Consider the following 24,956-nt stretch of genomic DNA (forward strand, 5'->3'; position numbering starts at 1 on the left):
ATGCCGTCGTACAAACTCATGTACTTCAATGTGCGCGGGCGTGGGGAGGGGATCCGGCTGCTTTTCGCCCAGGCCGGAGTCGACTACGAAGACTGCCGATTAACTGGTGAGGAGTTCCGAGACATGAAGACTGATCCAGAACGTAAGTATACAATTTTACATGTATACTAAACGTGTAATGCATAATGTGTCTCACAAGTAGCCGCTCTAACGAATCATTGATTTTTTAGGATGATTGGAAAGGAATGCAGGGAATCCATAATTGTGGAAGATGTCTTTAATCTTAAACATACCTTTTTTATTTTTAAATATTAATTTTTATTTCCACATATTTAAAGAAAAGACAAATACAAATACAAATCAATTTGGGGGAAAAATCCACTACTTGGCACAAACTAGGTATTTTGTGTTCTCTGTATCTCAACTGATATCTATACATCTCTGAATAAGAAATATACTTCTCCTCATCCTCAACATCCTAGTATTCATATACAGCTGTAAGGCAGGCATCGCGCTAACCGTTTGAGCCACATGGCTCTATATTCAACATAAAACACAATCAATGTCTGTACTCTGGATAGCTATAACTTTAAGAGTGTTCTCCAGTTAACATAAATAATATTCACCACTGTTCACAAAAACATGTCAATGGCTCTTACTTTTCCTTACTCATAATACATGTTTGTTTCAGTGTAGATGGTATAGCAGAAACAATAGAACACCATTTCATGTACAATCTTTTACCTACCCCCTCCTCTTCCTCCACGTTGCAAAATCAATCAATCTACCTCCATCATCTACAAATCTGAAACATACCATAAACCAGCTTGTTTTGCAAAAACCTTCGTAATAATTTTAACATCTACGTTTAATAATGATATAGGTCTCCAATCTTTATCTCTTGTTCATCCTTACCTTCTTTCTTTATCAAAACAATAATAGACTGTCTTTGTGAAACTGTAATTTCACCCTTTCCAAAGCTTTCTTGTACAGAGTCCATGAATTGACCTTCTAATTCATTCCAGAAACGTTGGTAAAACTCTACGGGAATCCCATTATTCCCGTGATTCTTATTTCCGGCTAAATTATTGCTTGCTTCCCTGCATTCTTTCTTCTTCTTCTTTTTTTTTTTTGTAACTGGCTTCTCTAAATCTTCCCTTTCATCTTCATTCAACCCTGGTATCTCTAAATTTTCTAAAAAAGTTCTACATTGTACCGTTGCTCCACCATAATTATAACTTTGAAGCATAAAGCATTTATCGAATCCTCACAAAAATAACTGTACTCTTTTCTCCTTTCTCATACCAGCGACCACCGTGATCTCACAATAAGCCCAGATATCTTTATTTCATCATTTTCCAACAATTTCTCCTTAAACTTCTCATTCTCATGTATTATAATATGCTTTCATCTGTCTTCAGCGAATCTACTTTCTAACATATTCAATAAATTATAGTCTCCTATTCCAATTCATTCTCCAAAGATGTAATAATTCAAAATGTATCGTTATATCCCTTATTTTTTGAACTACACATTTTTTTTTTGTGTGTGTGTACATATGTCCCACCCATCTTATCCATTTGCAGATTTCATGTATGATTAAATTCCCCTTCAATAACAATATTTTCTCTGCTATATCCCATTTTTCTTCCATCAGTTTTAACAAACTCTCATAAACGTTGACTTCAGCATACTTATTAACCATATATTCTGTGCGGAACATTAATTAAGAGCGGGGAAATAGGCTTCTGTGCAATCTGTGACGAAAAAAAAATGTCTAAACTGCCATGCTCATAGAAACACTGAATAACAAAGAGGAGTTTTTTTTACCTGTTACACCATTAGTTAACCGATGACATGACATGCCTAAGCTTATATGTGAATTTTACCATTCTGCCTATACCATCCAGGGCTCCCCTTGGGACAACTGCCAGTACTGATTGTGGATAACAACCCACCCATCCCACAATCTAGCGCTATCGAGCGGTATCTCGCCAGGGAATTCGGTGAGTATTCTTCCAAAGTTTGATAAAATAAACTCAGCAACAGATTTCCAACGAATCTCCGTTGAAAGTTAATGTACGTATATACACACATATCGATCGCATACAACAAAAATATTTCCCTTAAAGTTTTGATACATGGGCAGTAAGCGTGTAAAGGCCGTGTCACACCTTTCCGGGCAAGCCTTGTGTGCGACTTGAACAATTTTACCACCCGGAGGTCCCCGCAGATGACCCGCACATGACAATCCCAAGCACGTATCTCACCCGTAGTTGCCCGGAGGTGCGCATGCAAATCGTTTTCTCGCAACCATATTTAGGCCCCGTAACACCTTTCCGGGCAAGCTACGCAGGCTTGTTGCAAGTGGGGATTTTCCGGCATACTAGTACCGGACAATTTCTTAGGGCAGACAAGGATTTGGGCGAGTCAGTGCATGTGTCTTAGTTGCTGGACGCGTTTTACTTAAGTTCTACTTCCGGGCATTCTGTGACACCTGCGTGCCAGGCGCGCGGGGGCTGACAACTCAGTGAAGGAATTCATCTGAAGGAATGGCAGAAGTCCCACAGAATGTCATTATCTTGGCCGAATACGGGGACTGCGAAGTACCTGCGTGAGAGTTGCCTGCGAGGTGCTGCCGCTAAGGGCCTCCTACTGGCGCTCTGCGTGGACCTCTGCGGGCAATCCCCGCGACTCACCCGGAAAAGTTCGGTCATGCTCAAAACGTGGATGCGGGTAAATGGGATGGCACCCCCGGGCAACTATGGGCGAGATACGCCCTAGGTACTGTCAGGTGCGGACCAACTGCGGAGGAGAGTTTCGGGTAGCAAATTATTTCTCCTCAAGTCAACCCGTAAAACTTCCTAAGATACGGTATGACAAGGCCTTGAGCATGCTCAAAACTTCTTAAGGGGGTTCGCCCGCAGAGGTACACGAAGGAGACCCTTACCGGCAGCACCTCGCAGGCAACTCCAACGCAGGTACTTCGCAGCACCCGTATACGTCTCTCGTAACAAAAAAACGGATCGGTTTCAAAGCTCTCACGCAGATCACACGGAATACACGCAAGTGGAAGGTAAGTAGCACGCGTCTAGCAGGTATGACACAATTTAAGTACGAAACTCGAAAAAACGTTCTTGTCCGCCCGCATAAAATTCTCCTGCGTGCTGGGAAATCCCTACTCGCAATAAGCCCGCGTAGAAGGTGTGACACGGCCTTTAGATTGTCAAATGTTAACAGACATGGAAAGAAGCGAAGTCTATTAGGTTCTAGATGTATATATTGGCACAGAATTGCGAATACATTTCAAATTTAAGACATAAAATTACCAAGTACCCAAAATCTATTCAAAACTTGATTTCCTTCACATATTTGTGATACAGGAAGTGCCAATTTGATTTTTTGCTGCATAGAGAAAATTAATGCTTTAGCATGTATGAGCATGATGTCGTTCAGAGCAGGTCCAACGAACACTGTACACGGCAATGAGGCGTATCCGAAACAGACCATTAATTATAAGCCCACGATTTATCATAAACCTGAAGCTATTTCGTCAAAATGAGATTCTTTATTCAGCGATTATTTAAACTCATTTTAAAAGCATGTTTCCGTATTGTGTATCAAAAGCATAATTCATGTAATATGTTTCAGAAAGATACAGTTGTATCTGATATGACACAATTCAACAAGTGTGCATTTTGGCGGAGAACGCGGAGGAAATGTTAGTGTGATCAGATTACAAAAGATTGTTCCTTCGCTCTCATTGCAGGGATGTACGGTAAGAATACTTTGGAGACAATCAGGATCGATGTCGTCTGCGAGACTGTACTCGACCTCTTCAACGGCACGATCAAGTTTGCCTTTGAGAAGGATGAAGCGACCAAGGTACAGTAAACATTCCTTTCTAGCCTGCTTATGGTCTCATACTGTAAACGCTCCTCATGAACATTGTGTTGATTATTAACAGTTCTCTACAGGGAAATCCCGAGATCGGACACAACGAAATCTGCTTAAAACGAGATAAATTGTCCGATCCCAACTATTTTTGCGTGTTAGCCTATGGGAATATGAAGTTCCGTTTATAGTGAGATAATTTTCGGGCCTAAAAGAACAAAAAACTAAAACCCAAAACAAAAAACAAAACAAAACAGAACAAAGCAAAAATAAAGACGAAATTGTGCGGATATAAGTTTTTTTTTTTTATCTAACCGAACTAAAAAACGGGCAAAATCACGCATTGTTCTTAAATCGGAGAAGGTCCATTCTACATTGAAATTGTCTGAAATATCTTTGCGTGCAGGCAGCCACTAACAACTGCCATTAACGGTGCCAAACAGAACGCAATCAAGGAGCACGCGCCGGAAGTTCGTGAAGTCTCTTTCCGAGGGCCAAGATGGAACAGCATCGGAATATCTAGAAGCTATTGCGTTGGCTTAAGAATAGGCCTAAATATGTTACCACAAACGCTGCAATTCGAATTAATGTTCTTTTTTTTTTTTGCTAAAACAAGAAAAAAAGTAATAATGGTGTATTTAGTAATCCAAAATGTCACTTAACCTTTCCCGTATAGATACGTAAAAGGGGGTATCTCACTTAGCTGCGAATGTTTGCGAGCGTTGCAAATTCTAGGGAAATTCGTAAACAGTTGCAATCAAATTCTCAAACAGTTTTCATGGTCGTTAAGTTTTTTTCTGTCGCAAAGAATTTTGAACATGTTCAAAATTACTTTGCCCCATCCGCGGTAACTTTCAATAATGTTTTATTGCCTAACCAATCTTTCAAGGGGGTATCTCACTTAGTGGTGTATCTAGGGAAAACGGCGCCCGGGGCAAGCGCGAAATTTGCTCCCCTAATTTCTGAAAAAGTGTTCAACCCCAACCCCATTCCGGTAGGGACTTTAGAAAAAGTCCACGTGATACGCTTTTGCAAGCACTTAAAAGGGGTCTTTTGAAGGTGATTTAAATGTAATAAATTTTTGTAATTCAGCTTACAAAACATGGAATTCTTGTCATTTTTTGCTTATCAAATCTTACATTTCTAATCAAGATATAGTGACGGCCTTATAGACATACCAAAAAGTCGATCCCGATCAACACGATTAAGAAGCACGATTAAATAAGATTTGCTGCGTTTTGATACGATTAAAGACAATCTGATGCGATGATCACGATCAAAAATTAATCGTGTTAAAGGTCCTGTTTACCTTTGGGAGCAGAGATTTAAGAAATGTTCAAGATATCACTTCTGATGCCTATGAGTAGATGAGTTGTATCACAAAACATCCTACCATATTAAATTTTTGCAATAAAGTCTAAAATATAAGGATATATCACTATTTTTCTCATTAAACCATAACTGTATACGGTTTAGTCTGAAAATATTTTTATTATAACTATTGCTCACATTCTGTATATCTAACAATACTTAACATTGACTATACTGGTTCAAATTTTTACATTGGTTGTTTCTATATCCCTAACTCACATTTCAGAAGTATTTTGAAGCACTAATGCTGGATTTTTGTTTCACCTGAAAAAGGTAAATTATGCCTTTAATCGTAGAAAATTTTTGAACCGTCTTGACCTCAAGATCTGATACAATCTAATACGATCTGATAAGATCACTGCGATTGCTTCACGATTAAGACCACGATTTCAATCGTGGCGCCAATCGTGATAGTTGGAACTCCGCTTTATACTTCAAATGCTATGTATACAGAGCCTAAAGTCAATTGTAAACAACAAGTTCAAATTGTCATTTCAGAGCTTTTTCAACTTTTTTTTCGTGTTTGTATAATACAATTGGAAAACAAGGCAGGAGATAAAGAAGCAAGATAATAATCAAGAATTACGTTTGAAGGAGATTTATGACATGATGGGTGCAGAGTATGAGCAATACTTTTTCGTATGTCTAGGTTTCTCCTTGCTGATGAGGTTGGCATTAGACCTATATTTTCAGATGCTTGCTAGAGTTGCTCGCTTTTGCTAATTGGTAGAGAGAAAAGTACCTATGAAATTGATATATGACGAAAAATTTCAAGTCGGAGTCAAACTATTAGGTATTTAGGGCAAGATTTAGCAGTTTTGTTGTTCAAGTTGAAATATGCAGTACATATTCAATAATAGTTCTGCAATATCTTGATAGTGAATCATTGCTTTCTACTCTTCTTTCTCCAAGTATGTTGTTGTTTTATAGAAAGAAAGAAGAGAGAGAAAAATGGGGCCCTATACAAATAATTTGCCCCAGACAGCACTTAACATAAAACAGACATTATAAATCTTAGAAAAATATAAACATTATTAATATATATATGTATGTACCAAGTCTCCACGAGGGAGCTCATATCGTCTCCACGAGGGAGCTCATATTGTCTCCACAAAGGAGCTCATTAAGTCTCCACGGGGGAGCTCATATTGTCTCCACAAAGGAGCTAATTAGGTCTCCACGAGGGAGCTCATATGATTTTAGAATTCTCCAAGTATACTATAGTAGTAATATATCATAAATTCAGAAGAGCGAAAATACAAGTAACATTTCCTAGTTGTGAAAAAACCCCATCCTAACACACATGAAAATAAGAGTATAGAGAGTAATCAGAAATATGAAAGAGAAAGAAATAGCTCATACAGAACAAGGATAGGACTTAAACTGAGAATGCTAATCGAGCAAGTGCTACGTTTCCTTGTCAAATAGGCCAAGAAGAAGCAGGACTTCATGGAGACGGATTCTGTAAACGCCATGAAAGCACTGAGCAAGGGGCTTCAGTACAACAACCAGGGCAAGGGCTACTTTGTCGGCACAACGGTAAGTCTTCATGTAAATTTGTGCATGATTTTAGAATTCTTGTTCAGCAGTGATGAGGCATTAAGCGTCATTACAAACTAGAGCACTCGCAATCGAGCACATGTATCCCCGAACCCGTCTCCCATACTCCATCTGGCCTACTTTTTAGGCCAGAATTTTGTATGATATGGCAACTGTTGTAGGATACAATGAAATCCAAATAGGTGTCTACAGGCGTATAGATTTGACTATGATACATTTACATTTTCATGTATAAAGACGGAACAAGCGAGAGCGCCACCACCAAAAACAATATGGGCATCTTCATTTCCCTACAATGCACCTTATTGCCAAATTCGAAGAAAATCTTATAAGAAATGTGGCTGATAGAGCACACACAAGAAATGTGCATTGGCAACCAAAGCCAGAACACTGTTGTGTCCTTCATGTAGAATGATCACGCATACTCCTCCCTAGCAAGTCTGAATAAAATCTATTGAGTAACAATCAAGTTATTGCATAAATAAGCACTTTTGCAAATTTTGACATGATCAAGGTGACCTTTGACCCTGTAGAAGGTGGAACAGTGAGGGCAGCATTATCAATAGGTATAGATGTATAGATGTGACTATGATATATTTGCATACCATATTTGCAAAAAATTGGTCAAGAAACAAGGCCAGCGTCACACACACAAGCAGACCCTTTAAAATTTACCTTTTCATGTATAAAGACGGAACAAGCTAGGGCGTCATCACCAAAAAAACAATAAGGCCCGAATTCACAAAGGTGGTTTAAACTTAAACCATGGTACAAATTTAGACCATGGTCTAAAATAAGCGTTAAATAGGCGTACCAATACATGCGCGCATCAATGCACGTTTTTTTTTTTTTACTTGATGCCTGTTAGCGTACGCAATCTGTGAATCACAAATACGCAGAAGACATATATATAAACCATGGTTTAAATTTAGACCACCTTCGTGAATTCGGGCCTAAGCGTCTTCATCTTACGATAATACACCTTCATGCCAAATTTGAAGATGATCGAAGAAAAACTGCAGCCAGAAGAGCGCTCACAAGCAGACCCTATTGAATTTACCTTTTCATGTATAGAAGCGGAACAAGCGAGGGCACCATCACCAAAAACAATAGGCATCTTTGTCTTATCATAATACACCATCATGCCAAATTTGAAGATGATTGAAGAAAAACTGCAGCCAGTAGAGCGCTCACAAGCAGACCCTATTGAATTTACCTTTTCATGTATAAAGACGGAACAAGCGAGGGCGCCATCATACCAAAAACAATAGGCGTCTTCGTCTAACCATAATACACCTATATGCCGAATTTGAAGATGATCGAAGAAGAACTGCAGCCAGTAGAGCGCTCACAAGCAGATCGACCCTATTGAATTTACCTTTTCATGTATAAAGACGGAACAAGCGAGGGCGCCATCACCAAAAACAATAGGCGTCTTCGGCTGCGTTTATCAACTTTCCCCAGTTTAAACGACTTTCGAAAGCCCTTTCGATACTATAGCCCTTTCGATAGCCCTTTCGAAAGCCCTTTCCATAGCCCTTTCGAAAGCCCTGTCCACTCCCTGTACTATTAATGTGCCGCTTGTTTCCGTCGGCTGCGTTTATCAACTTTCCCTTGTTTAAACGGCTTTCGATAGCCTTTTCGATAGCCCTTTCCATAGCCCTTTCGAGAGCCCTTTCCAAAGCACTGACTGCCTGTACTATTGATGTGCCGCCTGTTTTCTAAGAAGGGACGGCGAAAAGCAATTACCATCATAAAGACATATTTTCCTTTGAGAGTAACGAGTCATGATACAATGCCACATGAATCAATTGTCTTCCTATCTGTGAGGCAGCTCCAGTTTAGCATATACTTCAAATATTTCTGAGTGGTGGCATGAGACATGGGATCAAAGGGAATGAGACTGTTGTTACTCTATTTTTCAAACCTTGTTGGTGAGAGAAATACCTCCTTGTTCCAAGCATATGCGTGCATTACACACAGCTGTATGTATACACCTGTGTACACGTACTCGTGTGCACTTTACGTGGCGCGCGTCTTTTCAGAAACCGGAAACGCATGGTTGCGTAACCGCAGTAGGGCGACCTAAAGGGCTTTCAAAACAGCTTTGCGTTTATCAACTTCGCAAGGCTTTTACAAACCGGTTTCTGATAACCTGTTTGGGAAACCTGTTTGGATCGTCACAAATTTGGGGCTTTCGAAAAGGCTTTCCTAAACGGCTTTCAAAACAGATTTGCGTTTATCAACTCGTGAAAATTCCTTGAAAGCTGTTTGGATAACCTGTTTCTGCCGAGAAAGGAGAGTTGATAAACGCACCCTTTCGTAAAAGGCTTTCCTAAAGGGCTTTCAAAACAGCTTTGCGTTTATCAACTCGTAAAAATTCCTTGAAAGCTGTTTGGATAACCTGTTTCTGCCGAGAAAATGAGTTGATAAACGTAGCCTTCGTCTAACCATAATACACCTTCATGCCAAATTTGAAGATGATCGAGAAGAAACGCAGCTGGTAGAGCGCTCACAAGGAAATCTCTGCGGCGGCGGCGGCGGACGCGGCGGACGCGGCGCGACGAGGCCAAATCCATAGTATCCTCCGAACTCTGTTCGGGGGATACAAAAAACATATTTTGCTGAAGTAGTATTTGTATGTCTAGCAGCAAGCAAACTCCGTACCCACGTCTCTTTCCATTGTTCTAAAATCATTGACTCTCTGGCTTCACCTTTCTTTCGTTTGGTAGCTGTTAATTACATTACAATCACGGCAAATGATAATAATAATAATAATAATAATAATAATAATAATAATAATAATAATAATAACAATAATAATATATATATATATATATATATATATATATATATATATTGTTTGCCGTTATTGTTACATGGTGTGGAATTTTTTTTTTTATTATTCTAGCCCTCTTTTATGCATAGATAAGGCTTGTTGCGGTGAATTGTTTCGTGTTAAATTTTGTAAAAGCCTCAGAATTACTGGATTTATATAAGTGATACTTGCATCGCTTTTCTCTCACGTTGGCAAGTATTTTATAATACTGATGAATTCACTGAAGACTACGTCCTTGAAGCAGATGTGAGCTGTGATTTTGAGCATGTTGTGAAATATTTCCTTGTAAACTTTATTTCACAACTGGATGTTTTTCTAGCAGGCTGATCTGAAAATGCACATCATTACATGATTATCATTTTCTTTTCTTCTTTTTTTTTAACGCAGATTTTGTTTTTTGTTGGGGGATGGGGTGGGGAACGAGATTACCTAAAAAGGTTGTAGAGTTAATTGTCATCATTATTCGTGGTTTGGAATCATGATTTGCAGCACACAATTGTACATAAAAGGCATGATGCATACATATGAATGTTATAAAACTGTCTAATACTGCACATACAATCATAAAATTATAATTCTTTGTACATATAGAGTAAAATGCATAAATATTATGTACAAAATTCCGATATTTTGCCACGAAGAAAATGCCTCTTGGTGCATTTCGAACTTCTGTTGAGGTGCTTGAGGGATGTGTCTTTGAGCATAATAGTGTGTATAATGTGTATGTATATGTACGCGGGTATGTGTGTATTCAGTTGTATGGTTATGCGTATTTGCAGCGATGGAGTTGCTGAATCACTCCCATTTATACATGACAGGACATGCATACAATATAACAAAATTGTGTATTATTGTACTATTAATATAATTAAAAAACCCCACTTTCTTGCATATATAAAATGAAATTGTTTAGGGTATATAAAATTCCAGTTCTTACTACGGGGAAATTTATAACCTTTTGCTGTATTTCAAAGATCTGTTGAGGTGCTTGAGGGATGTGTCTGTGAGCATGTTTGCCTATAATGTGTATGTATGCGGGTGTGTAATGTGTTTGTGGATAATGTGTGTGTATTTAAGTGTATGGTTTTGCGTGTTTGCAACAGTGAAATTGCTGAATTTCTCCCATGTTTTCATGAAGGACATTACATTATGAATACATAAGGATATAAAAAAAATCATTGTCTATCATTGTACTACAAATATAATCACAAAAACAACAGTGCATTGCACATACAGAATGAAATTGATTAGAAGATATATGAAATTCAAATTCTTATGACAAAGACATTACCTCTTGGTGAATTAGGAACGTTCTGTTAAAATACTTGCAGAGGCGTAGAATACACAAATATTCGCCCTTGAAACGGGCGACAAATTGTGCAGGGCGCTAACAACACAAATTGTCGCCCGCCCTCGAAGCACACTTAGGCGTTTTCATATCAGCCCAATGTTTCGAAATAGCGCGCTATTTTCTGACTTAGGAAATTAACCCAATCACGAAATAGCGCGCTATTTGATAATATGAAAACAAATTATCTCGCTAATTGTATCGCTCTGATCGAGAAAATTTCTCGAGTCCAACTCGGGAAATTTCTGAAAAAGCGGGATAGTAGCGCGCTATTTGATAAGGCGTTTTCACATCAGCCCGATGTTTCGAAATAGCGCGCTATTTTCTGACTTGGGAAATTAAAAAATATCTCGAACTTGGATTTTTATCGGGCTAATAGGCGTTTTCACATCAGCCCGATAAAAATCCAAGCTCGAGATATTTTTCGCAGAATATAGTCAGTAAAATAGCGCGCTATTTCGAAACATCGGGCTGATGTGAAAACGCCCAGTGTGAAAACGACTCGAGAAATTAGCGCGATGCATCCCATCATGCCGAGCGTGTGTGACCCGATCGATCGAGGCAAACTACACACAAATCATGAGGAATTTTTAAGAGGGCACACACATTATAATGATGCTGTTTGCACATACTCAGCTGTCGAATTAGCTCGAAAAAAAAATCGGGCTAATTCTCTTCGGGCTGATGTGAATAAGAAATGAAATAGCGCTCCAATTCGTAATCGCGAAAAATATCTCCAGCTTGGATTTTTATCGGGCTGATGTAAAAACGCCTATTGGGGGAAATATCACACTTGACATTGGCACTGGAATACCAACACATTTTTTTTTTTTTTTTTTTTTTTTAACTGACATGGCTACATCCATGCAAACAAACCATGTAAAAAGTCACGTTCAGGTTTCGAGGAAGTGCATATGTGTATGTGCGCGCGCACATGATAATGGAGTGTCCGTTTGTGTGTGTGAGTGTGTGTGTATGTATACCCGTGGGGTGCACGTGAAGAGGAGAGGAGTGGATGGATGGGGTGTGGAATTGAGGGACAGGTGTGACTGTGTGTGAGTGTGTGTATGTGTGTGGAGTGAGTGGATGATGGGTGAGTGAAAGGGAAATGGGTGTGCGTATGTGTGTGTGTGTAAATAGGTGTGCTTGAGGGATGTCCGTATGTGTAAGTGTGTGAGTCTGTGTGTAGAGTGTGTGTGTGTGTGTGTGTGTGTGCATGAATGTGTGTGAAGGCGGATGTAAACGTAAATGGGGGGGGGGGGGGTACGTAGGCCTATGTATGTGCTAGTGCCTCGGGTTGTGTGTGTTTGTGTGTGTGCGTGAAAACGTAAGCCCTATGTCTGTGTGTGTGTGCGTGTGCGTGTGTTTGTGTTTAGGTGGGGTTAACCATACACAGCCCAGTCGCTGTAAGTAGCGCGACAGGGCTGTACCAACGGACCAACAAACACGAAGAGAGTTCAGCGATAGCATGGCGATCGCTTTTAATTTTGATACTTTAGTTCATTTTTTGTCACCTCAAACTCATCGAACGAACAAAATAATAATGAGACTTCATATATATGCTATTGAAATTCACATTTTACAACTTACCGAAAATGATGATTTAATATGCAGCATGAGCAAACGCTACATCTGATAATCGGCAGTTCACTCGATCTGTCGACCGTGCGTGCTACTACCATAGAGCACACGCACGCAATAGATCGCTGCACTTCCAGCCACGCACGCCCACGCATAATTTGCTGAGTAGTCATTCGCCATTTTTATGCCTCCGCCACGAAGTGGGGCCGGAGGTATTATGTTTTCGGGTTGTCCGTCCGTCCGTCCGTCCTTCCGTCCGTCCGTCCTTCCGTCCGTCCGTAATGAATTTTGTGGACAGGGTAACTATCAAAACCTTTTGAGGTATCCTAATGAAACTTGGCATGTATGTGTATTAGGGGGTGAAGTTGTGCCTATCAACTTTTGGGTGCACATGCTCAAAGTCAAAGGTCAAAGGTCAAGGTCAAATACATAAAATTTCACTATTTCCACCATATCTATGCAACGCCTGAAGATATTTTCTTGAAACTTATTGTATACATGTATTATCCAATTAAGATTCTCTGGTGAAAGTCTGGGTCATGAGGTCAAAGGTCAAAGGTCAAAAGGTCAAGTAAAAATATTAAAATTTCACCTTTTTTCTCTGTACCTTGGAAATTGTTCAAGGTATCTTTATGGAACATAGTATATATACATGTACTGACTGGCAGTGATTATCTAGAGAATTTAGGGTTCATGGGGTCAAAGGTCAGGGGTCAAAGATCAAGGGCAACACTTCAAAATTTAACTATTTCCCTCATGTTTATGCAAAGCATTAGGATTATTATTTTTTTTACACTTGGTGTATGCATGAATAACCTAATAGAGATTCTCAGGAAAGTTTTTTTTCTTTTGTCTTTGCCTCAAAGGTCAAAAGGTCAAAGATCAAGTGAAAGTGCGGAACTTATTTTTCCTCCATATCTCGGAAGTGGCTCAAGTTATCTAGAAACGTATTACTTGTACATGTTTATGCATGTTCTGCCTGACAATGATTATCTTATGAATTTTAGGGTCAAAGGCCAGATGAAAATGGTAACAATTTACTTTTCAATACAGAAATTGCACTTTTTCTCCATACCTTGAAAATTACTCAATGCATAAACGTATGAATGGGTCAAAGTCAAGTTAAAATCCTTAAATCCAAAATACATGCTCTCCTATTCATCCAATTAAACCTAGGTCAAGGAAGGTGAACATTCAACACATTTGTGGCAAACTAGTCATTTTATTATTTTGCCAATTTTGTGAAAATGTAATCACACATTGTCCACATGTACTATCTGGACCTATTAGGAGAATCATGCATTATGGCGGAGGCATACCAGTCGCATAGCGACATTTCTAGTTGAATTCTGCAACGATGAACCCCGATGGTCGGGGACTCCTTTGCTGTTCTGCTGCGCTAGAAAGTGCTATTTTTTTGTTTTGTTTAATGGACTTATCGTGAGGGCTCTCTATGGACTTATGGCCCTTCTCTAATACAAGTATGCACTTAACGTGAGTAACGTATAAATTTTAATAAGTTTTGTAATCGTGTTGTGGTTCCCAACTTTGAAGGTGCATGCCTCGTTGGTCAGACCAGGGAGGTTTTAGAAAAAGGAGAGACAACTCCTGCTCTCCTTTGAAGTCATGCGCTGCACCGCCGAGAAGCGCATAATATGCGCTTAACTATACAGTTGGAAATCAGGTGCTTTGACAAAAGAGAGCATCAATAATCGGGACTAGCGCTCTCACATCTAGAAATACTTGCCCCTACTGCATTTCGATCTCTCTCTCTTTCAATGTGATGGCAAAAATGAATTTGTGTGCCTTGAATTGGAGCAGCGAATCAAAACGCAGTGTAAAATTGACAATTTTAACAGCAAATAGTTTAAAAGCGCGCTGGTGCTCGCTTTAGCGGAGTACTTAATTTGAAAGATCAAAATATCCCAGATTAAACGATAGAAAACTAACATGCGGAAATGTGCGCATTATGGAAAAATATTTGGTTTTTAAGATGGCCTAATTTTCATTTCATTTCAATTTGCGCATTACCAAGAAACTAGAAATACATGTTTATGATTTTGAATTCTTTCCTAAACTACTCTTAATCAATTCGAGTAATTCATTTAGAATCTTGCGGGGAAATAAAGCTTGTAATTCAACGAAAGGTGAAATGCGTTCTTCGTCTCCGAACTTCGCCTTGCAACTAGAGCGGTGCAGAGCATGACTTCAAAGCGTATAGCGGAATGCTAGACATCCCATTGTAACGCTTTGAACCAAAACATGTGTTTGCATGAATTACGAAGAGTTGTCTCTCCTTTTCTAACACCTCCCTAGTCAGACGCTGTATTCGTACAGCGTACTACAGCGTCTGGTCGGACTAAGGCGGGGTAAGCATCAACCACCACACATGTACACTGATTCCACACATGTGTCTAGGAACACTACCCCCTGGAAAACCACCCTCCGGATAACTACCACCCGGATAATTACCCCCTTGGAAAATTCCCCCCTAGGGCAACTACCTCCCGGACAACTACCCTCCAAGGGCAATTACCCTCCAGGGTAATTACCCCCTAGGACAACTACCCCCCGGACAACTACCCTCCTAGGGCAATCACCCCCCCCCCCCAGGGCAATTACCCCTTAGGAAAACTAACCCCTGGATAACTACCCCTCGGATAGCTACCCCTGGATAACTACCCCCGCGGATAACTACCCCCTGGATAACTACCCTCGGAGAACTACCCCTTGGGTAACTACCCCCCCCCCCCCAAGAACTACCCTCTGGATAACTACCCCCCCCCCCCGGAGAACTACCCCCTGGGTAACTACCCCCCGGAGGATGTGCTACCCCCTGGGTAACTACCCCTCGGATAATTACCCCCCCCCCCCCCCGATAACTACCCCCCGGATAATTACCCCCCGGATAATTACCTCCCGGATAATTACCCCCCGGATGATTGGCTTGTGCCGAAAGGGTGGGTTGGGTGGTGGCGCGTCGCGTTAATGGGAACACCACCCTTCGTCCAAAGCCCCCCCCCCCCCCGGATTTGCCGAAAGGGTGCGTTGGTACTTTTTCTCATGTAATATTAACCCTATAAAGCCCAAGCTATTTTGACCCTTCCCAGGCCCAAGGGGAGGGGGGCACATTGTGCCCCTCCCCCTATATAACTTTGTTATTGTTTGATGTTTCATCGTCACATTTGGCACATGGGTAGAGCAACTCATAGTCTACATGACCGCATACTTTATTTTTTCAAGGTCACACATAGAGGGCGCTATTTACCAAAATATAAAGAAATACATAGGAAATATGCTAAAAACATGATTTTTCTGTATAATTTCTTTATCCCCAGTATATATGTCTTATCATAGACCAATGTTTTTCATATTTGCCACAAAATGATCTGCAAGTCAAAGCTCATTATTTTTCTATGGTTGAAATTTCTCAAGGTCACCACATGGGGGCGCTATTCATAATAAAATAAAGAAATACATTATGAGACCTGTGATGTATTGTTTGGGATAGGTACATGCATAGTTATCATATTTCATGTTCCCATAATATCGGAATTTTAAGTTTGCAGATTGATAATGCGATAAACAAATGATATTAGAGGTATAACTTGGGTGAAGGAATCAAAATGACACAAAATAGAATGGCAATCTTTGGAAAATACTGTTATTTTCAAGTATCTCTATTATATCTATTGTTTTATGGCATTGTCACAGAAAAACAAAGGAAATAGTAGGAAAAACATTTCAGGGCCATAATTACTTCACATTTTGCTCCTTTAGCAAATTTCAGCCGAGAAACGCCCATTTTATACATTATAATATGGTTAATTGGAATTGGAACAGAAAAATATGCAAAATCTGACTGACATGGTTTTCAGTTTATTGTTGCCATGGCAACCAGCAATATCAAATATAGCTAAATTATATATCAAAATGTTCGGAATAAGATTTTAGGAAAAGTCACCAAATTTGGTTAAAACTGGATTAAGGGCGAAGGAGTGGCGAATGAAAATCTGGTAGGGGGCACAATGTGCCCCCCCCTTGGGCTTTATAGGGTTAAAAGACGAGTTTTGAATTTTTATTTAACCAACTGATATTAAACAACAAATAACAGTTAGACCAAACAGTAATTGGACGAAATGATGACTAGACCAACTGGTTATTAGACCAACTGATATTAAACAGTCTATTAGACCAACTGGCTGTAGACCAAGTGGTAATAGAGTGTAAACGGATCCGGACGATAGCCTCTTTGAAATGGTTGTTTGAAGGTTAAATGTAAATTCAAAACTCGTCTTTCAATATTACATGAGAAAAAGTACCAACGCACCCTTTCGGCAAAACCGGGGGGGGGGGGGGGCTTTGGACGAAGGGTGGGGTTCCAGTCAACGCGACGCGATCCAACGCTCCCAACGCACCCTTTCGGCAAAACCGGGGGGGGGGGGCTTTGGACGAAGGGTGGTGTTCCCATTAACGCGACGCGCCAACCCAACCCACCCTTTCGGCACAAGCCCGGATGATTACCCTCCGGATAACTACCCCCCCCCCCCAGATAATTACCACCAGGATAATTATCCCCATGTTAACTACTCCCTCCTCCGATAACTAGACCCCAGATAACTTCCACCCGATAACTACCCCCTCGGATCCGATAACTTCCCATGGATGATTACCCCGGATAATGATAGGTCTACAACTCCCCCTCCCCTATATAACTATCGAAAGAAAAAAAAAATCACTGGATGTCTAACTCGTGGGCTTTTTTTTCACTCAGTGTCGAACTTGTGGGCTGTATAACTAGTGGGCCGTGTTACTCTTGGGCTGTATGACTCGTGGGTGTCTTTATCGTAACGTGCACCCGATTAAACTTACCAGAGGCTCAATCGCACAAAATTATAGAGAAAAACTCATAAATATCGTGGAAATACATCAGGGAAATCAACACGGAAATACCATATAAGTGAACATGGTATTGCATAACACACATCGTCATCATCATCCGTGGAGCGTCATTGCAACGACTTTATAACTATCATAGTCATTACGATGAGAAAATGTAAGATAGTATGAATCATTTCGTTTTCAAGGTTTCCTGAGATGTAGTGATATTATGATGGTATAGTATTATGTATATTTCTTTTATTGATTGGTTTCAGCATTTTTTTATGAATAAAATTCAACACGGAAAATACATATTCCATAATATAATGAAAGTAAAGGTACATTGTGACATCGTGATATAACATAACACAGGCTTATCAAAAATGAATGGGCAATGTAGATAATTTTTCTCCCGTGGAATGTTTGATGAGGTTTCAGGGGCTGACACAAAAGCAGGGCTTGAAAACATGACAAACCTGAAAGAAATCTATTTGTGAACCTATCTATCTATCTATCTATCAGTTTATGAATATATACATCATATCGTCGGCTGAGAATGAGAAGGGTGTTAAGGTGCCTTGAACACTATGGCTTTAGTGACAAGTAATGTCCTTGTCATTCTCAGCCGACGATATGTAATATGTTTATGACATCATGCAGTCACACTATACACATATGTTTATACATACACTAATTGATAACAAGATAATATGATTGCTCGAATTGGAAACACGTGACATTTATTGTTTTCGTTGTATTTTACGGTCGTGATCAATACTTTTTGATTGTTGCGTGGTAATCCCCCTATATAGCATCGACAAATCAGTGTTATAGATTAAGGGTGCGTTTATGCTTCCATTTTGGGGGCCAAAATCAGGCTTTTGAAACGTGATTAGTGCAAAACGCTGTTGCGTTCATGCTCATTTCGATAGAAACGCTGATTCAAAACGCCGATCCAAAACGCACAAAAAGGTGCGTTTACGATCGGCGTTTCTGACTAATCACGTTTGACGGGGAAGCATGAACGCAACAGCGTTTCTAAACGCGTTTAGAGTGACGTCATCTAAACGCCTTTCCGGTCCACGTGAAAAAGCACGCGCCCGGTCAGCCAGCTACCATGGCCTGCATGTGCAGTTTTCCCATGTACTGTGCATACGCATGTCTTTCCCAGCTGCTCTCCCAGGCCAGGCCACCGATCGCAGCGCGCGCCCAAATTTGACCTGCCTCTGCTGAGGTCAGCGAAGCAATCGCAAACGCTCTTTCCAAGGCTCGAAGAAAGTGAGCATAAACAGTGCTCCTGTGAACGGCGTTTTGAATCAGCGTTTTGAATCAGCGTTTCAAAACGCTGATTCTGCCTTCGCAAATTGAGCATAAACACACCCTAACTGCAACCAAGGAGGTTGAAGAGATGGAGTAACAACAGAAGTTACGTTCAGACGGCACGCCCTAACCTCGAGGTTAGGAAACCTCGAGGTTTAGCTCTTGCCCCCTAACTACGACGTGTGTCCACACGACAAATCTTAACCTCGAGGTTACGAAACCTCGAGGTTAAGCTTCTGCCCCCCGTAACTACGAGTGGGTCCCACTCGATGTTAAAACCACAAAACCGGAAGTTTCAGCCCACACTGCTAACAAGGCGTCTATTTATTCTTTAGTCCAACCCTGTCGGACTCGCTTACAGGTACTCTTTTTCTCTGTCATGGTATGCAGAGATAGCACTGCACTGATGACTTTATGCCTTTATGAAGATATTCGTCGAAGAAGAACATAGAATACAGAAGCGAGTTCGACGTGTTCAGTTTCAGAGATCAAGCGCATGGGAAGAAAAGATGATGTTGTTGTGTCGTGCGTCATAGGTTTTTCACGTGTAGTATAGGGCTCACACCCGTAAATACAATGGACTGTCCCAGACCCCTTCACAAATTCGTACCAAAGATACCAAAATAAATGAAGAAAAAAATTGATTAAAAATCAATGATGTAGTTTGGCAAAAAACTGAATAGCTGTAGATATTGAGTATGAATTCCTCTACAAATTGCATTTTGGTTGGAAGATGAAAGCTTTTCTGGTGGAATTTGAGGGGACTATATTTCATTGGGTACGTGTATGGAAAATGGGTGATTTTTTGAGTGACAAGAACTCGTAGTCTGGCTTTGCGGACCCCTGGACAGAATTTGAACTGAATTATCCACCCTGAGAATTTGATGGATGAAAGGGCATATCTAACTTATCCAGGTTAGTGAAGCTGAAACACCTCATTTCTCCCAGCTATTTTACAGAATTTTTTGAAATTTGATTTTTAACACACATCCCTATGGGGAAATATTTATGGGTGTGAGCCCTGTATTTGTGGTGTACGTTTGGGAGGTTGACCCGGAAGCAGAGGGAAATTGTGGGGGCTGGAGTTTACGGCGAGGTCACTCTTAACTTCGAGTTCGTTGTTTTTTGTGTCCACACGGTGCTTAACTACGGGTGGGGACCCCCCGTGGCTCGTGGTTAGAGCGCTAACCATAAGATTTCTCGTGGCTCGAAACATCGAGCAAACCTCGAGGTTTGCTAACTACGAGTGCGTCTTCACGGTCCCTAACTACAAGCTCTAACCTCGAAGTTTCCTAACTTCGAGGTTATGGGCTCCCGTCTGAACGTAACTAGAGTTATTCCTTTTGATCTATGTTCGAAGCCGCCGCTCAAAAATATTTGAAGCATGTGCCGAACAGGATCTGCCGCGCCGATACGAAGACAATTGACTCGTGTCTCATTGCATAATCACCAGCCACTTTCAAAGGAAGATATGTCTTTGTGATGGTAATTACTTTTCGCTATCCCTTCTTATAAAAGCTAGGTGGTACCATGGACCTACTACAGATATGGACATTCATCGCTCGTTAATTAATTCGTGCACCTGTTTCTGTCAAAAGCGTCACAAAAACATTTTGAACATGCCTTCCTGCTTTGATCCAGTGTTGTCCACCGACAGCCAGCCTGGATAAAAACAAGACGGCGCTTTGAGAAATCTGAAAACTACAAGCGCAAATGATAATAACTCTCTTAAATCAAGAAAAATGCATGTGCAGTTGTAGTGTATGTTACGAAATCATCGCTAAAGCAATTTCATTTGCGAAATACAAGTACTTTACAAGAAAAAGCAAATAATTAGGCAGGCTGACTTTGCTTTGTAATTTATTTTCTCCATTTGTCGCACATTGTTTCAGAGTAAACATGGACAGTAACAGTAAAGGACATGCTTGTCTCGCCATTCAGGGGCGTTACACGCGTGGCCGCAAGTGTCCGTTTCAGTAATTACCAATTTTGTGACGCAAAATTTGTCCTTGTTTGAGGTTTGCTGCTCCCCATCATTGGTGTTTATTCAAAGGCAGTTGAGTCTGAAAAGGCACCTCAGCCAAATAGGACCGAAATGAGGGAAACGGTTCTTTTGACAGTGACTATCCACGATTACACAATCGTCATTGTCCAAACGTCTGATCGTCATTGTCCAAACGTCTGAATGTACTCATTAAGATGCACATAATCATGTGGCGGTGGTGAACACTGGATCAAAGAAAGACCTCCGTTCATAGTCCATATCTGTAGTAGGTCCATGGTGGTACAGACACGAGGATGCGTGAACAGAAATTGAGGAAAAAATGCTGAAATGAAGATGAAAATTACTCGACTGGGCATACGCGGGTACTAATCTGATATATCTATCAATAAAGAATTATACTTCAAGATTATTACATGTTAGTTTCATTTGGGGAAATTAAGTCGAAAAGTGATAAAACCAGCTTTCCAGGATACAGTTTTAAACATTTTCACATAATACAGCTCTGATTTACACTTTTGCGCAAATTTCTGAACGGAATTGACTTTTGTTTTACATGCTTTATTAAGTGAAATTTCATTTCATTTAATAAATAAATAAGCAAAATATGGCCACAATTATGATAACGTTCAAAATGAATCTTCAGATTGCTCAGCAAGACGGCGGCTTGGAACATCGATCATCAAAGGCACAAGTGCACCTGTGGAATTCTTTTGTACATCAATAGAAATCTGACAACTGTTTGAATAATTACAGCCAGTTGGAACTCCATGTATAAAACGTTTTTGCTGCAACATGCTCCTTCATGCACTACATATAGTCTATCTAATATACACTCGTGAATTTTTATTTCACCTCAACATTCGGTCTTGTAATAAAATCTATCATACTGCATTCAAGCTCATGTACACACATCCACAAACACTCACACACGCACACATACATACATATACATACATGTCCAGGAAGAGTACAAGCATCAACTCTCTTCTGAAAAAGCTACATTGGCTATGTGTTGAACAGAGGATTGAGTGTAAGATCAGTTTGGTTGTGTACAAGGCACTGAATGGCAGTTCTCCATCATATATATGTGATATACTAGAGCCATATGTCCCAGCAAGAGAAAATCTACGTTCTGCAGACAAGTACCTGCTGGTGGAACACAGAGCACACAACTCTTGGGGAGCTCGTTCATTCCGCGTGGCTGCTGCAAAGATATGGAATGGCCTTCCACAGTCTATCCGCAGAGCTCTTACCACAGAATCTTTTAAAACAGCCCTCAAGACCCATCTCTTCAAATTGAAAAACTAGCCAATGTGTAAAAATGTATGTTTACACATTTGGAGACAATTACTTCCTGGAACTATTTCTTTTTATTTTAACTGTCATATCACAAGCGGTGCACCCATGAAATTTAAGCTGAATTATGTATTCATTTTGGAGCAAGCGCCATGAGCGCCTGACTTGGCGGATACCGGCGCTATACAAGACTTCATCATCATCATCATATTGCATATAAAATCATATTCTAGGTGTTATATATAAGAAAGGTGCTTGCATACACTAGGTGTTGCATATAAAATGTAATATATATTCTAGGTGTTACAAAAAACATTTCCCACTTTTGATCCTTAATAGTTCGAAAACTATACATCAGATACCTCTGTCATTGATATGAGTAATAGCTGAATGGTACAATCAGCTGGAGGGGATTTGAATATGAGAGCATGAATCAGTTTCGTTAAATCCATGATTAATCTTAAACTTAAGTTTCAGATTTAGGTCAAATTTAAACTCTCTGTACAAAATTGAAATTTACGCAGGAACCAATGATGTGTGTGAGTGTGTGCTTACAATGACCCTGAACAATAGATATGAATACCACGAATACCACCTTTTCAGAGCTCTGCTGACTAGGCTTCTGGACTCTTGCTCCAAGGCACATGAATGCTTCATTAATAATTCATGATGGACTGCCCTGGGAACTGCTAGTCTGTATCTATTGCCATGTTCAGACGTATTTCTAGTCGGAGTAAAAAATTATGGCACGGCAATTCAAATTCAAATTAATGCATATCTTACCCAGACCCTTGTGTCCACACGACGGTTGTGGGAAGAAATTCCGACCAATTTATGTGCGAGGGTCGGTGTAACTTCCAGAAGTGGTAGCGCCGCGCAAGTCGACCATGCGATTGTTTTTTACCAGTGGCATTTGTCTATCTTGTTGATGGAAATTTCTGCATGAGCGCTAGCTTCTTCGTCGCAATCAACTAGGTTAGAATTGCACTACACGCGCACGTGTAGTCGCAAAATATCAACATTGCGATTTGACCAAGGAAGTTTTACCTAGGTCGTAAGGTAAGTACGTTCATAGATACTCCGAGGGCTTGTCCGCACGGGCAATTCACTCCGACCGGCTAGTCGTGGTAGCGAGATACTCCTGAGAAAACTCAGGAGTATCTCGTTCGGAGGAAGAGGTCGTGGTAAGTTCCTCCTATCGGAGGAACTTACCACGTCCATGTTCAGACGGGCACTACTCCGACCTATCCTCCGAAGTTACTCTGACCAAGCTTCCTCCGACCCTTCCTCCGAAGTTACTCCGACCAAAACTGCCTCCGTCTGAACTCAGCTCTAGATAAAGGGTAATAGGCATGCACATGAAAAAAAGTAAACACATGTTTTCATGTGCTTGCATACTCTTCATTTCAGGATGAATAATGACTAGCCGTGTTAGTGGAATTTCTTATGAATATGTAATAGAACATTCAAACTATGGCCATTATTTAGGGCGATTGTCTAGATGATAACCACACACTCCCATACACACCAATTGACTCCTATGCAAAAATAAAGTTTTGTACAGAGGATTGAATATAGAGCAAAATCTGAAACCTAACTTAGAAATAAATCTTGAATTTAATATAAATTATCTATGCTCTCATTTTTTAATTACCTCCCACAAAAATTTAGATATTGCTCATATCAATGTCAGTGTTATATGTTATATAGCTTTTTGAACTATTAAGGATCAAAAGTGGGATTTTTTTTTGCAACACCTAGTATATAAATGTATATGCGAACACTCCATGTTTTGCGGTCTTTGATATTATCATTTTTTTTTTCGAAAATGCAACGTGCCCTTTTAAATCTTCCCTTAGATGACTCTGGCTGACATCCGAGCCTTCGTTTTCTTCGAGATTGTGGAAGGGATGATGCCAGAGATGCTAGACAAGTACTCAGACCTCAAGGACTTCCAAGCCAGGATGAAAAAGGAGCCCAAGATTGCAGCATGGCTGGCAAAGAGACCCGAATCCTCGTTTTAACGAGAAGGATGAAAGGCCTCCACACTCCCCAATAATCACTTTGTCACATATATGATATCCGAATTCAAAGAAAATGAAACCCGCTCTTACATTTTGACAGGAAAGGAGAAAACAGTTATTTCGCTCATTACAGAAGGGAAAAAGGAAGCCTTTTCGATAGCCAAATTCTACGTTCTATTTGTTTTCCTTTGACATCGGTACCTATACAGTTTATTTATGTGCAAAAGCAGTGTATCATGATGTAAATGACTACAAGAAAACACAGATATTTTATGTATCATCTCTGGAGGATTAGTGCGTTAATGTCCATGAAGACCATTTCATGATTCCATAAAAAAATCCGAACTATATGTAAAAAGACAATCATGAGAACACATGTAACAAATGAATAAATCATCAAGGAGAAATACATATAGTATGCGTGGACAGCTCATTAGACATCACATTGCCTATGACTGAAACATGACGTTACGCAGGATTTGTTTGTTTGTTTGTTTGTTTTCTGGGGGATATGTTCAATAGTCGAATGATACCGACTAACAAGCTGTGCGCGGCAGGAGGGGGGTTCCCCCAGCACGTGGGAACTTTTGCCTTCTTAAGAATTTTATATCCTTTTTTAAGATAACGAGAAATGTCTATTGAAGTAGAAAGCACAAGGCAACCTTCCCTCTCCCTAGTTGGTACGACCATGCTCACAAATATTTGCATAAACAAAGTAAAACTGTGTATTTATATACCTAAATATCTATGCGTGTGTGTCAGTGTAAGACAGAGAGAGAGAGAGAGAGAGAGACAGGCATACAGACAGATACGACAAACGAGATCTTCCCATCTTGT

The 24,956-nt window shown here is 40.2% G+C and overlaps 1 protein-coding gene across 1 annotated transcript; it reads left to right on the top strand.

The window, feature by feature from the left end:
- LOC139711985 (S-crystallin SL11-like) lies at nucleotides 1–24,119 on the top strand. Its single transcript, XM_071623829.1, has 5 exons — nucleotides 1–142; nucleotides 1,911–2,006; nucleotides 3,770–3,885; nucleotides 6,694–6,804; nucleotides 23,955–24,119. The coding sequence occupies exons 1-5, from the start codon at nucleotides 1–3 to the stop codon at nucleotides 24,117–24,119; spliced, it is 630 nt and encodes a 209-aa protein (XP_071479930.1).
- Nucleotides 24,120–24,956: the final 837 nt, after the last annotated feature.

The sequence above is a fragment of the Diadema antillarum genome, unplaced genomic scaffold, assembly GCF_040938485.1.
Source record: "Diadema antillarum isolate AM-2024a unplaced genomic scaffold, OU_Dant_1.0 seq00001744_RagTag, whole genome shotgun sequence".
Taxonomy (NCBI): domain Eukaryota; kingdom Metazoa; phylum Echinodermata; class Echinoidea; order Diadematoida; family Diadematidae; genus Diadema; species Diadema antillarum.